Below are 16,194 nucleotides of genomic sequence, written 5' to 3' on the forward strand. Positions count from 1 at the left end.
CACACTCGGAACATGAAGATTTAACAAGGGCTTAAACAAGGGGGCATGGTAACATGAAAACAAGGAGGCTGGACGAGAGGAACACATGGCCAACACAAACAGAGACAGAGCCATGTGCTCAAGCACAAAACAAACAAGGAAACATTGAAACAAGACAGACAGAACAGACCGATGAGAACCCTGATATGAGGCATTTTGGGAAATCTCTGCAACAACTTCCCCCACATCGTCCATCTTTCTCAATGTTAACATTTTCTCCTGCGGTTCATGATACTGTTTCACAGAAGGTTCTGCTTTTCACTGGAACACAATAGCTATTTTGAAAATGTTCTTTAGAAACACTGCACAGTTTGATCTGCTAGTTGTCAGTACATGCAGAGGTTGTGCAAATGAACTCAATTAATCAGAATAAAATGTGTGCTAAAATGTGTTGGATTTTTATAATAAACTTGGTGTTATATGTCCATTATCTCTTTGAATGATGATCTAGACCAGTGTTTCCAAACATTTTTTTGGGTGTGTACCTCCACAGCCCCATCAGTCTGGTACCATTTCATTGACATGTGAAAACATAAAAAAAATGCATCCATTTTGACTTGCACAGTGCACACAACATTATTATTAATAGTATTAAAATGGTCATTATTACAATGATTAACTTTTGAAATAAAAAAATCACCAAGTAGCTTTTTTTTCTCTATTAATATGAGATACCTGAGCTTGTTTGTGTTTGACAAGTTTTGACAGTTCTGGGTAAACTTTATGGAAAAAAAAACGGATTTAATCCACTCCACATAGGACAAAAGTGATTTTAATTTTTGTACAGTGGAATTTAAATTCCATCAATTTTAACTTTACATGGTAGCACTTTATTTTAATGTGTCCTTGTTACACGTTACATTTATTTCTTATAGTAATAACTATAAATTAGGCATAATTACATACAACTAACCCTAATCCTACCCTAACCCTATAGTAAGTACATGTAGTTAATTAATATTACTCAGTACTTAAATGTATAATTCCACTAACAGGGACACGTTCAAATAAAGTGTAACCGTATTTTCAACTTGCAATGGGCAGCTAAGGCTACATGTTTAACAAAGCAAAATTAAAATCTTTCTGAGGTTTTCCCCCATATTTAAAAATGTACATTTACAAACATGTTCAGTGTGACATAATAGTACAATATATTAAATTCTTTATTTCTTCAAGATTAAAGAATTTAAGGCTTAAAGAAATTAGTTGTTTGAACGAATGTGTTTTTTTTTTTCTCACTAAAAGAACATATGGATTAATATTTCATTTATTTTCCCCAAAATGAGCTGGTGCTTTCAACATCCACATATTTGGATGCAGTAAGATTCACAGAAAATATCTTATGCCGTATTTGAAAATGGATTTCTTTCCAAGTTTTATGAAAATATAGATCTGTTGATTTAATAGATCAACATCGCCCTCTAGTGTAGATATAAAGCAGTAATCTCACATAATTTAGGAAGTACTCCTACTTTGTATTGAGAGCAGTTTCAGTGCAAAGATTTGACATAAGTGTGAGATGAATAAACATAAACTGAATATTTTCTCTTCTTGCTCAGAATATGCCCAGGCTGCACGATGGACTCCAACAACACAGAGTTGGGCCTGTACTCGGCATCCGACGCCCTGGGAGTGGGAATCTACCCGGAATCCACTCCGTGGCCACTGCTCCAGAACACAAGCCTCATCAACCTCAGTGCTGTTTTCAAGCTCAATGGAAGTAATGTTGAGGTTGAAGGTCAATCCTATGATCCTCTGGGCGGCCACTCACTCTGGCAGGTCATTCTCATTGTTATCTTTACAGGACTGCTGTCCCTTATTACTATTATCGGCAACATCTTGGTCATGGTGTCGTTTAAAGTCAACAGGCAGCTTAAAACAGTTAACAATTACTTTCTACTGAGTTTAGCCGTTGCAGATCTCATCATTGGGGTCATCTCTATGAACTTGTACACGGCCTACATCATCATGGGCCAGTGGGCAATGGGAAACTGGGCGTGCGACTTCTGGCTAGCCATAGACTATGTAGCCAGCAATGCATCTGTCATGAATTTGCTGGTCATTAGCTTTGACCGCTATTTCTCCATTACGAGGCCTCTGACGTACCGTGCCAAACGTACCACCAGGCGGGCAGGAGTGATGATCGGCCTGGCATGGTTTGTGTCGCTTATACTTTGGGCACCTGCTATTTTGTTTTGGCAGTATTTTGTTGGAGAAAGGACCGTTCCACCGGATAAATGCTACATTCAGTTTCTCTCCGAGCCCATTATAACGTTTTGCACCGCAATGGCGGCCTTCTACCTGCCGGTGACAATAATGAGTGTTCTGTATTGGCGAATATACAAAGAGACGGAGAACCGTTCTCGGGAACTTGCAGGATTACAAGGCTCGGGCGCACGGTTTGTGGGTGTCGAACGACCGCGTTTCCACCTCCGCGCTACTGGGGGGAGCTCTAGAAGCTGCAGCAGCTTCGAACTGGGCCAACCTGGCCACAAACAAAGCTCCTTTCATGGTCTGAGCGGCCGCTTCCACTGCTGGGGGTGGAAGTCGGGTGGCAGGGATAAAGGTGGCCCACACCGGGAGGCGGATCAGAGCAGCAGTGACAGCTGGAACAACAACGACACTGGACTTTCAGCCGACCACTCGGGCTCATCTGACGAGGACGAGAGCGCGCCATCCACCACACGGGCGATCTTCTCCATTGTTCTCAATCTGCCTGGCATGAGGGCAGCTGTAAGCTCCCAGGTTACTTCTTGTGAGGATTTGGACACGGAGGAAGATCCGTTACAGTCGCCTGAAGAGAAGGACGGCAGGGCTGGCAGCATCTCGTGCTCCGTCACCAACGGCAACAAGCGTTTTGTCGCAAGTATGGGTAAAGTTCCGTCAATGTCCTCCATACAGCCTTCAATAAATCCAAGCGCAGATGGTGGGAACACCACCATCAAATCTGCCTCAGCGCCCATAACTTTCAAAGAGGCAGCTCTAGCAAAGCGTTTCGCAGTTCGTGCAAGGACTCAAATCACCAAGCGGAAGCGCATGTCGCTAATAAAAGAAAAGAAAGCGGCACAAACTCTAAGCGCCATCCTTTTCGCCTTCATTATAACGTGGACGCCTTATAACATCATGGTGCTAGTAAACACTTTCTGCAATGGCTGCATACCTGAGAACCTCTGGGCGTTAGGCTATTGGCTATGCTATGTTAACAGTACAGTAAATCCTATGTGCTATGCACTTTGCAACAAGACTTTTCGTACCACTTTCAAGATGATCCTGCTATGTCGCTGGGATCAGAAAAAAAGCAAGCCAAGCTTTCCACAAAGACAGGCTGTGAGGTTTCACAGAAGTATACCAACAGACTCTACATAGCAGCTCAGTGGTGAGGCTAAATTGCTAATCCTAAAATGTAAGTTGTAAGGGGAGATTCCTCAAGTATCTGTAGTATATACTGAAGCGTTAATGTGTGAGTGTCAATGTGGATTTGTAGTTCAGTCTCTTAGGATCCCTGGTCACTAGATTTTAACATTAAGGCACTGTGGTTTAGTGTACAAAGAGCTTCACACCTGAGCAAGTGCAATTGCCATAAATACTTCCTGTGACTTTTATACTTTATGCCTTTAAAACGGCAGTGCCAACTTTCAGGAGTTCAGCAGCAACGTATCCACCTTATTCCTACGCCCCATGACGCTTTGCGCGAATTATGGGTGTAACTTCCGTTAAGCTGTAAACAATCAGTGAAAGGCTCGCTCTATGCACGCAATACGTTAAAAAAGTGTCACAATGAGATGACATTAATCATCTCACCCTTCAACCATCGAACATTAAAATGAAATTTTAAAGTTTAAAAGAATCAACAAGGTAGCCTACTTTCAACAGACCAAAAATAGCCCCAAAAGCGCGAGTTTTTGGTTAAATATCACTGTAGTCGACAAATATATTGTAAAACAAGCCTTAATCAAAAATGTTCATTAACTTCAGCATTACGTGACACTATATCAAAGTGACTTCCGTCATTTTGACAGATTATAAATTGCATTTACCTGAAAACAAACCTGGAAAGAAACGTGTGGATTTGAGGAGAATAACGAGAGATTCTTCGTGCATTCCAGTGAATTATTATCGTAAATTAAATTCGGGAGAACAGACCACAAATGTGCCGTATATCATGTTGTACTTTTTTCATACTTTTACAGCGGATTGCAAAGGAAAAAATAAAAATCATCTTGAGGAAAAGAAAGCAGCGACTGAAAAGAGCTCTTGCCATAGATATTCTTGTTATAACGTGTCACGTTAAAATACCAAGTATAACGTTATTCTCATGATGTCTGAAAATAAATCATGAAGGAAAATCGACAGCTCATCCAGTCAAACTGACAGATCAGCTTTATTTGTAGGGCAACCTTATGATTTGAAATGATTCGTTTCAGCCTTTTTGAATGGAAGTTCCCCAAACTGGAAGTGCCACCCATAATTCAAACCGCAGTAAGGTCGTCAGGAATAAGGTGGATAGAAAAGTACATTTAAAATGGAAACTGTGTATCTTGAACCTCAGAGAGTTGATCGGATCCGATACTCTCAATTAATTGTTTAAATATTTTAGGGTTGAATATTAGATATCTCATTCTTGTCAATGAACAGAAACTAAAATGTGATTTATTATTTTCTTCAAATAAGGCAATGTATATCAAAGTATTTACGGTAAATAATAAGATATTTCTTTTTGTAAGTGAAATTTGCTGATTTCTGTGAAAGCGTCCCACACAGAGGTTCAGTATCTTTGCTGTCTTGGTCTTGGTAAGTGTAAGTGTTCTTCTGCAACATGTGAGCCACAGTTGAACACTTAATAGGTTTTTCTCTCCTGTTGAGATTTTTGTTTATACATAAACAGCACTTCCGTAAGCTGCTCTTGTATAATGCGTGGTTGTTTACATTTGTTTTGCTACAAGTATTTCAATAGCTATTATGTACGTTTTCAGTGCACATTGAATATGTTTGTATATGTTTGGAATGCCTTATGTTTGAACTTTGAGATTGTGCACTGATTATACTGGGCTAGCTGTGAAATCATTTATGAAACCTAAAGAATGTTTTTAACTCTGTTTAATCAACATTCAGATTTTGACAGTAGTGTGCTGGGATGTAATTCCATTTACAACCAAACTGTTTGTTTTATCATCACCTTATTTTGGAGTGCCAGGTTTTTACATAACAAGCCAAATTTGTTAGCCACAGTAGCTGCATATTTGCTTAATAAAAAGCACACCAAATTTAGACCTATCAATCAAACATGCATGTTTTTCAACTATGGGCTCTGCTGGCCCTGTGGAGAAAATAAAATATTTTTTTTTTAAAACACCGATTATTTAAATTACCCACTAACAATGTCCAACAGTGGACTTCCAGTACATGGATTTTCATGTTTCTAAAACGTCATGTATATTTTAAACACAATGTCATTTCCATCACATCTCAACTGATGTGTTGTTTTTAATTATGCGATGGAAGTCACATTTTAAACATTTGTGAAATAAATGGTCTTCTCTTTTTCTTGCTAAGGCTAATTTCATAGCTTTTTATGTATCCTAAAAATACACAATTAAATAACATTCTTCACACTTTTTGTCAAAATTAATTGGAAAAAATGAAATATTCTTTGGAAATTACACAAATTTTACATTTACCATTCATTTCCAACCCTGGTGTTTTGAGGAATTACGAATAATTGCCTGATTTGTAACTTAGCTGTCAATTGTATTAGAGAAATGAAACTAACTTTTTGATATGTTTTTATGTTTTACATTGCAAAAAAGGCTGTAAGTTTTGTAAGGCCTTGTAAGATCAAAGTTAAAATTGAGCTTCTGTGCGGTGTTGTTTGTGATTGTGTGCGCGTTATGTTCCAAATTGGCTCTGTACAAGTCAAAGTTTAATGATAGAGTTACTGTCAAATTTGTAATAACTGTTGAATGTTTCAAAAATACAGCCCAGTTCAAAATGCATTTTTATCCTCAGATTGTTTCTCAAAATAAATGTAACATTTTAAAAATGCATCATTGCTCTTAGTAAATACACAACATGTTTGTGGAAACTTGTTTGTTGGTTTTTTTTTTAAGGCATAAAGACCTAACACTGTCTGTTTATGAAAGAAGATGCACCAATTGCTATTGGCGGCATGTAATAGGAAAAGAAGCCATGTGATGACAGTACTCATGTGATCTATGAAGAGGAGCAGCACAGCCAATGTCACAAACACTTACTTGATCCCTCAATTTACTGGAGACTCCATCGAGGCAAGTATGCATTTTCTTTTGGTACCTCTCTTTTTATGCTTTTCTATCTTGTTAGATTAATTCACAGCAACAGGTTTCCGGTTCATTCTTGATGTCGGGTTAGATCAATTCGGATTAGCAGTGAATTTCTAGACTAATCGTACGGAAGTAAAACTGAGCTCGTACACTGACTGATGTGTGGAATTAATCTGAGAGAGATGTATCACTATGTAATAAGGCTTATCAATAGGTTCATGCCTTATTGATGAAAACTTATTAAATTTTTTTGTGAAGATTGTGTATATATTTTAGTGAAGATTGTATATAGATAGTGTATATATATATTTTTTTTTTTGTGAAGATTGTGTGTGTGTGTGTGTGTGTGTGTGTATATGTATATATATATATACATATCTATATTAGTAAAGTTGTACTACTTGACTATGATCTCTGAAATTTTGTTCAGCACTTATCTTTTTTTATATGAAAATGTCACATTTTCTCCAGGCACAGATAAAAGCTATGTTCTGGATTAAAATGAATATTGTATAAATCTGTTGAGAGCTAACAGGAACGTGTCTGATACTACAAGGCTGGAGGACAACACTGATTTCAGGCCTGCTGGCCACAGTCGTACATCAGTTTATGAGATCAGTCTGTAAGCTCACATGATACTGCTCTGGCGCAAACACACACACACACACACACACCGATGAAATTCCTGTGCTATTTTCAGACATTCAGTGTGCAGATTTACATGGACTATATAGAAAAAAGAAATACAAAAATAAATCATAATTAATTTTTTTGTTTATTATTATTACATAAATGAAATGCTTAATGAATGAGGTTTTGAGATTAAATGAAAGAAAAACTTTTTCAGCTTTTTTTATTGATTTTGTTCATGTAAAGCAAAGATTTACCAGTATATTTGGAGTTACTGTGTGTTTTATAATCAGTACGTTGTGCTTTTTTCTAAGTAATAATTAACACTTTACTTAAAGAAATAGTTGACTTTTAAAATGAAAATTCTGTCATCATTTCCATCAAGTTGTTTCAAACCTGTATGAATTTCTTACTTCTGCTGAACACAAAGGAAGATATTTTGAAGAATGTTCAGTAACCAGACAGTTAATGAGCCCCATTGACTTCCATAGTAGGAAAAAATACTAAGGAAGTTAATAAGGGTACATCAACTGTTTGGTTACCGACATTCTTCAAAATATCTTTTATGTTCAGCAGAAGAACTTGATGACAGAATTTTCATTTTGAAGTGAACTAATCCTTTAATTTGCTTTTCAAATGCAAAACAAACACAAACTTCTTACTTTCCATAAAAAGTAACAATGTTGTATAGTTACTTTTTAAGGTGATATACAATAATATAACATGCTACATTTAAAAGTAAATCCTAAATTCTGCTCTTTACAATAGAAACGGTCTTTTTATTTATTTTACTTTGTTTTGCTCAGTTTTAATCTATTTGTTTCATCCTCCCAGGTCAATATAGCAAGAAACAAAATGCAAAACATTCAGACGATAGAGATGCAGCTACCTGTCCTGCGAGAGAGTTTCCACTCTTCTCCCTTCAGAGAGAGAGTGAAAGAACGGAGGAAGAGCAGCCTGACAAATCTTATCAGAAGACAACAGCAACAGTTATTACGCCAGCAACAACAATCAGAATTGCATCAGAAGCAGCAGCTGTCCCCAGCCTCACAGCACCACACTGGACATGCTCAGTTGGTCCGCTCCTCCAGTAGCCCGGCGGAGCAAATAGATGAGCAAGAGAAAGTGAAAGAGATTGGGAGGCAGGGGGAGCTGTCTCTCAGACAGTCCTCAGCTACAGCGTCACAGCCAGCATCATCACGGCAGCTGCTCTCGGCGGTGAAGAGAGAGAGAGAGGGATTAGGAAAGGAGGGGGAGAGGGAAATAGGAGAGAAGAGAGAGCAGCAGAGAGAACAAGAAAGTCAGTCTGAGCACACACATTCCCAGCATGGCCTGATTGCTAAAGGTGTTCGCCTTCTGAGGAACATGGGAAACCAGGAGGCCAAGCAAAAGAAGCCTACCATCACAACTGGAGTGGAAGGTGCTGGGAATTGGGCGAGCACTGAGGACCGAGACCATGAGCATCTCAAGAAGATTAAGAAAAGTAAATTACCGAGCGACTCTGGCAAGAAGAAATCCAAATCGGAGGGCTCCAAAAGTTCTGTATTTTCCAACATCCGTATCCGCAAGGGCCTATCCCGGAAAGTGTTGTCCAAAGAGGATGTACTGGATGGTGGGATTAGGATTAAGAGCGTGGATGCCAACGACAGCAGCAATGGTGGAATATCAGGTGATGAGCTGGAGGGTCTCACTCCAGACAGTAAACAACTGGTATCAGAAAGCAGGCAGTCGAGCCTGGACATGACTGAAGATGATTTTAAGAGAGAGACTGAGGGATCGGGGTCAGATACAGACCTCTACAGCTACCACTCAGCCACTGAGGCTCAGGATCTGCTGTTGGATATTCAGAGGACCATCAGACAACAGCAGCAAATGGAGGGAGTTGCTGAGGGGCAAAACTGTAGCGATGCGGTCAGGGAAGGACAAGTAGGGTCCGTAGGCCAGGTCACTCCGGGTCTTACTAGTAGTAGCTTTGCTTGTATGGGTGAACCAGAGAAGGTAGGAGGAGTATCTGCTTCTGACAGCAAAGAACAAGATCTTAAATGCAGTAGGGATACAGTCGGAGGAGTGATTACGACATTAAAGGTTGAGCAAGGTGGCGATGTGACTGATATTGCAAATAAAGCTGTACACTTGACCAATTTGGCCAATGACTATAGCATTCAGGATACTTTTACTGAGACAAGTAGTGTCCAGGATATCTTAGCTGTTACCAGATCAACCAGTAACAACAGTTTTCAGAATACTACAGAAACATCCACCTCCTACGAGAGCGCTGAGGAGATCTTGGAGAGTTCATCTTTATCATCTCCTCTTGAAGAGTGCCATTATGGCAGCAATAGCCTGACCCAAAGCCTAGAAGTTGGTCTCAATGCAAATAATCAGACCAGCTCAACATCCAAAATCAGCCGGGTCATTTTCATACCACAGAAGAGCATTAGTAGTGTAGAGCTGAACGTAGAGGGTGATGGTGGTGTAGAGGAGGTAGAGCGAGGGTGTTCCAACCAACAAAGAAGGAAAAGCAGTGCCGCGGCTATCACACAGTGGGCATCCGAGAACTTTTTAGGCTCAGGGTCACGACCACGTAGAACTTCCAGTGCAAACCTTGGGGTTAAACCTTATCCCACAATACACACTTCTTACGTTAAAACAACCACCAGACAGCTCACTTCACCCATAATATCTCCTTCCCCAAGCCCTATGTGTCCTCGCAGGGTTGTCTTAGATTTAGGCTTAGGTCAAGGGTCATCCAGAGCAGGGAGCTGGAGAGCACGGAGACAGCGGTCCTGTAGCATTGCCGGTCCAGTGGGTTGCCATGATGAATGGTGTGAATCCATACATGTTCAATCAGAGCTTATTGAGAGTGGCCTCCAGACCGCCAGTTCGAGGTACACACCCTCCGCCTTTCCAGATGTGTTTTCAGGTGAGTCAGTGTGTGTTATGAGTTCACACTCATAGTTAAAAAGAGACCTGATTTTAATTTTAGAATACATTACATGAAACTTGCCCAGAATTTGCCCCGAGACTGCCCATCATACACTACACAATTGTTTGTAAAAATGGTCAACTCTAACAGAGTCGACTGTTTTCACAGACAATCACATATTGTATGATAGGCACAGGCTATCAAACATGAGGACATCAAACATGCTTGATATTTTAAGCTGACTTTCAAACATTCATTTGTCACACATCTCCTAGAAATCAGGAGCATGTTTCTGTATAAGTTTGTTGTGTACGGAATGACTTAAAAGCCAGATAGGGTGTGATCCTCAGTCATAGTGCATGATGCATTTCTTCTCTAAAACCATTTGCAAAGTTCCCAAGTATTTTAAAATCTGTTCATTGTTTCATGTACATTTATTGTTCAGTGTTTAAATGTAGTGTGTTTCAGCCCTTAGTCCAGGGGTAGGCAAGTTCGGTCCTAGAGAGCCGCTGTCCTGCAGAGTTTGGCTCCAACACTGAAAAAAAACCTCTCCTGCCTATAGCCTTAGTAATCCTGAAGACATTGATTAGCTTGTTCAGGTGTGTTTGATTAGGGTTGGAACTAGATTCTGCAGGACAGCGGCTCTCTAGGACCGAACTTGCCTACCCCTGCCTTAGTCAGATGCTGTTTAAATTGTGATTTTTGTCAAGTGAGATCCATGTTCCTCGATCAATATCCTTATTGGTCCCGGAACACCATTCATATCAACCAGTCCGATTTTATAGTTAGGTTTAGGGGTATGGGTCTTGAATTCATGAACATTATAATTATACTCTGATTTTAGGTGTAGGGTTAGGGTCAGGGTTGACAGGGTTAGAGAGAGGATTTTTACTGTTTGTTTGACAGGAATGTTGTGCCCAGACCCCCCAAAAAAGATGTTGGAATATATTTTCACAACACATGCGAGGTAACAATGTTGTCACAGACATTTTTTTTTGTTTTCAAATCAGTGATTCTCTGAACTATTAATGTGTATAATTCCATGTCATAGGAGAAGACAATATAACAGTTAGTAGCCTGGGCATGATATAAATCTCTTTTTCTTTTTCTGTACTTTATTCTGGTTCATTCCCCTCAATGCTCAGTGAGCAGTCAAAAAACATAAAACATGGCTCTCAAATATGTATGCTACACACACAATCCCACAGAAACACACAGACACACATTAGCTGCTGGCTAGGAAAGCTCTGGCTTCTGCCTCATTGAGTCAGAGTGCCACAGGAAGTTACTCAAATACACACTTGTACAAAAGCACACACACACTGTTTTAAAGTGGTTTATGCATAGAGACTGCTCTTAACAAACCATTCATGAAGGTTACACCAGGACAAATCAGATACAAAGGAAGAGAAAAAGATTTTTTAAAAAGATGAGATATGAACACTTCAAAAGAGGGCCTTTTTCAATTTTTACCTGTTCACTTCCTGTCGAGATACTAAGCTAGCATCCATTATCTGAATGTGTTTATAAAGCCTTGAAGATATTAAAGCATCAAATGCTAATTGAGCCAAAGGCTACATGTCTTTGAAACTAAAAAGCACAATTGTGCACAATAAAGCATTGTCCACGATCTGAATATAATGCTAAACCTGCTGTTTACAAGAGTAAATATAATGTTTCAAAATCTGATTTGAACATTTTCATTCTCGTTAAAATGTTGTCATATTCATTAAATGCTATACATAAATTCATGTTTAAACAGACTCGAATATTTATTTTCATAACATTGCATACTTTTTTATATAGTGTACTCAACACTTGCTGCTGACTGCCTCAAACTAAACTTGAAGATTTTAACCTACTTAAAATAATTTGCTTGATCAAATTTAAGTTAGTTATTCTTTTAAAGCATTATCAGGCTGCTAACTTTGTTTATAGGTCAACTAACAAAAATCTGTGACAGCCGAGCCATGACATCCGAATTTAGTTCATCCACAATCTTTTTCTTTTTTTGCTCAATAGACGATACATGATGATTATCTAACAAGTACCACCCCCCAACACACACGCGCCTTTTTTTTTTTTTTTTTTTTTTTTTTTTGCTGCTTATTGATGTTGCACAAAATCAGCCTCTCTACCAGGGTGTGATATGAGACCCCAGGATGAGCTATTGAGTTTGTGTCCACCTGATATATTAGAGAGAGGAAGTTCAGGTGTAGTTTTGTGCTTGGGGTGGACAAATATTCCTTTCAGGAACATGCACACACACACACACACACACACATGCTTCAGTTCACCAAATGAAATGGCACCATTTTTCTGCTTTATTTGTTTGTCTGACTCAAAGCGTCAAACACTCTAGCCAGGAAAAAATGTGTTCAATGAGGAGTCTATAACAGAAGAACTTAACAGTTACATACAAATGCAGTATTTTCACCTTCTATGTTACTTTCAATAAGAATCTTCTCTCTTTCACTCTCTTACAGGTCGTTCTCTGTTGGAGAGGTGTTTGGTACAGTGGGGTTGTTCTGAAGATGACACACAGGATGCTGAGAGATTCTGTTCCCGTATTCTGGCTATGGGGATTGTACAACCCTTCAGTGACTGCATCAGGGAACTGCCGACAGGAAGTGATGTCACAGATAAGCCCAATTTCAATGTATGACCATCCAATTCTTGTCTCTTGCTTTATAAGGACACTCTTCCACATTTTATCATGCAAATTTCACAAAAAATCCTTATTATTGTTTTTTATTTAAGCATCTGAGATCTATTCTGCCATGTATTCTTTGCCTGCAATGACATCAGTTGTAGGATCTCTATAAATATATGCCTTCATATTTCTATTATGAAACATAAACCACATTTAAATGCAGTTTTCAAGTGCTGAAATGACTTAAATGCATGTGTAGAAAGTGGTGGAGTGTCTTGTGCATTTTTCTTGCTGCCAGTAGTGCAAGTGAGGCATGGACTGATATGAATTCACACAGGTCCATTTGACCCACTTGAAGTGATATTCAATGTATAATTTATTCCAAATCACTTTTTTTTTTTTACAGTGTACCAGATGTCTTTTCAGGCCAATGTGTTGTCCACTTGTTCACGTTGACTTGTTATAAAAATTGATGTTACATTGGTTTAAGTTTAGATTTAAAAAATAAATTAGAACATTTTGATTATGCCATATTTAAATGAAAGGGATAGTTCACCCAAAAATGAAAATTCTGTCATCATTTACTCACCCATATGTAGTTCCAAACCTGTATGAGTTTCTTTCTTCTGTTGAACTAAAAAAAAAAGATATTTTGAAGAATGTTGGTAACCAGTTGACCAGTATCCTCAATAGTAGGGGAAAAAAATACTATGGAAGTCAATGGCTTCTGTCAACTGTGTTCAGCTGAGGAAAGAAATTCACATGTTGGGTGAGGAAATTAGGAGACAATTTAAATTTTTGGATGAACTACCCTTGTACCCGTCCTGATTTTAATGATGATTTTGACTAAATATATTAACACAATGTTCAAAACTGAATCCATACATCGTTCAGCACAGGTTTTGTCTGTGAGCTCAGTGCTGAATTGCATTAGTAAGAAGCAGAAAAGCTGTTGATGAGTGTTACTAAAAATGTGCCAGATTTCACACATCGTATATCACTTCGTTGAACAACCCACAGAGTTGATTTTGCCTGAACAGATGTGAGATGAGCAGGGTAACTTTGTGCCATTGTTTGAGACAGAGGAAGAGAGGCTCATTATGTATTTATTATCTTATGCATGAGAAAATAGTGTGATTTTTTTTATTTATTTTTTATCCTGCTAGGTTACACAAGGCATGTTGAGATTCTCAGTTGAATGTTGTAATACAGTACTGTATGTGAGATTAATCTGCTAGAACATTGCAGCAATGTTCTCATGTTTCTTTGCTCGGCCACCCCATGTGACCTGAATAGAACGAATCTCTCTCTTTACTCTTTTGCTCCGCCAGTCAAAGCAGATTTGTGTCTGAACAGATGAACATTTAACACCGCTTCTGCGACTTGCCCTTCCCCCTTTCTATTTCACCACACACATATACACACCTTCTAACCCGCTTTAGCAGTATGAACACATATTCATGTTGTGAGTGTATATTTATAGACGTCCACGACACGCTTTCACAAATATGCGTAAATATGTGCATCCGGTGCTTGTGCACACTTAAATAGACACATCTGCATGCATTAGCCATCTGACCAGGTTACATAAGATGGGTCACATGCCCTCTGTTGCTGCTCCATCTTTGTATTCATCTCTCAATATAGCAAACATATATTCATTATCCATTTATCATCTATCCAGCTGCTTATGTGTGTATTCTTATACCTATATTCCTCAATATTTTGCTTCCACCTATCTAAATGCAGTGGAATCTCTTTAGTTACAGTAGGTTTTTGAGCAAAAACAATATCATAGGCTTCAGTGTTTGACTCAAGCTATTCAGCCTACTCAGGCTGGCAGCCAAATACACCTTAATGTTTCTTAAGGGCAGTGGAAAGTAGACCTTGTCATTTTATTGTGTAAATGAGAATGTAAATGAGGAGGTTCTGTATTAATAATCATCTACTAATGACACATTCAGTTCTCATTATGCATCATTCGCTCAATTTGAATTAAGTAAAAATATATTTCTGTTCCAAAGTTTCATTCCAAAGACACTTAAACACACTCCTCTGGTAATTAATTTAATCACCACTTTTTATTGTATTATACTTATCCCAGAGCAATGTTATTTCTTTGAATCTGTTCAGACAAGTGTTTCTCTTGACCCTTGTCCAATCGGCAGTCATGTTTTAAATTCTCCCTTTCCATGTAATGGAACTCATTTCAATATTTTCTGTTCTGTTTAGTTCTGGCCTGTTGTACACCTTTCCAATATGGTGAGATACTGTGCAGACACTTGATCCGAGTGGATCGCAGTTGAACTCCAGCGGAAACTGACCTGTTTAGAGGTGGTTCTTGATCAGAGAAGTAGACAACTTCTTGTGCTGTGCATTAAAGTTCATTAAAAACTGAAAATCTGTAAATCTGTGCACCATTCGCATGCTGTTCCAAATTCATATGCCTTTATTTCTTCTGTGGAACACAAAAACTGAAGGTTTGCAAAATGTTCATGCTGCTTTCTACAATATAATGAAAGCTGATGATGACCAGGGGCTGTCAAACTTAAAAAAGGACAAAACAGCACAATAAAAGCATAATTAAAGTATGCTATAAAACTTGTGCACTTTATTTCATGTCTTTTGAAGCCATACAGTAGCTTTGTGTGAGGAACAGTCTGAAATGTATGATTAATTTAAAACTTGTGTTTCATTGCATGAAAAGAAAAACTGGAAAGACATTTAATTTTGAGTAAATTACAGAATCATTTTTGGGTGAACTGTCCCTTTAACACACACTGCTGCTCAGTGACTGAAATAACTTAACAGTAACCCTGTTGTGCTGGTAGATGGCAGAGCATGACTTAATACTGTGATTTCACTCTAATGACTGTCTGACTGTTGTATGTAGCCTAGACAGATTTCATCAACAAATTCACAGGTATGATGTAATAGATGCATGTTTCTATAGCCAACAGCCATTTCTGTCAGGACCACTATCGTCAAATACGATTGACAGTTAGCATACAGTTAGAATTGGCGGTATGGTTATGTTCTCGGCGAGAACTCCCTGCGCATCCATGCAGCCTAGCATGGATAAAAGCAGGGAGAGCAGCAATAACCCCCCTATAGGGTAAACAGAACAGAACCAACATGAATGTATTGCAGATATCCTTAAATTAATATTTTAATGTACAACATAATTTGAGAATTTAGTCTTATTCAAGGGGAATCAGAATACCAAATCCTGACTGAAGAGAGGAGCTGGGGATGGAGGAGGGTAATTTGCTCCTGAGAAACGCGATAGATGCTGATAATACTGAAGGAGCTTATATATGGATACTGTAAGAGGCGTCGTATTCCTATAGGTAGACATGTATCAGCTGAGAGACAGCTGATGCGAGCTTGACTAACATGACCTGCCAGAACTGACGCTACGCTTGATGTTTGTGTATCAGGTAGCGTTATAGTATTCCAGACCGGTCTTGGACTTGTCTCGGTCTCAACCACATTTGAACTCGATGTCTTGTCTCAGACTAAGAGGACTCAGGATTTTATTTCAAGACCAGTCAAGATCACAACTACGGAATGAATCCGCTTCTTTGAACTAATTGGTTGAATAAATTATTCAGTGACTCACTCATTAAGTGATTTGCTGCCACCTA

General features: G+C 38.7%; 2 protein-coding genes across 3 annotated transcripts in view; both read left to right on the forward strand.

Annotated features, from left to right (window-relative positions):
* chrm3a (cholinergic receptor, muscarinic 3a) overlaps positions 1–3,691 on the forward strand; it is a 97,364-nt gene extending 93,673 nt beyond the window's left edge. The window contains exon 2 of the mRNA XM_056235086.1: positions 1,599–3,691. Coding sequence (XP_056091061.1) covers positions 1,618–3,405 — 1,788 coding nt within the window. The 5' untranslated portion in view covers positions 1,599–1,617 and the 3' untranslated portion in view covers positions 3,406–3,691. The remainder of the gene's footprint in view (positions 1–1,598) is intronic.
* Positions 3,692–7,806: 4,115 nt separating this feature from the next.
* The window catches only part of fmn2a (formin 2a), a 37,842-nt gene continuing 29,454 nt past the window's right edge, over positions 7,807–16,194 (forward strand). For both annotated transcript variants that reach the window (XM_056235041.1, XM_056235042.1), the window contains exons 1-2: positions 7,807–9,891; positions 12,381–12,553. In XM_056235041.1, the coding sequence (XP_056091016.1) occupies positions 7,824–9,891; positions 12,381–12,553 (2,241 nt within the window). In that variant the 5' untranslated portion in view covers positions 7,807–7,823. The remainder of the gene's footprint in view (positions 9,892–12,380; positions 12,554–16,194) is intronic.

Source organism: Rhinichthys klamathensis, unplaced genomic scaffold (assembly GCF_029890125.1).
Source record: "Rhinichthys klamathensis goyatoka isolate OS25496 unplaced genomic scaffold, OSU_Roscu_1.1 h1tg000412l_1, whole genome shotgun sequence".
Classification (NCBI taxonomy): domain Eukaryota; kingdom Metazoa; phylum Chordata; class Actinopteri; order Cypriniformes; family Leuciscidae; genus Rhinichthys; species Rhinichthys klamathensis.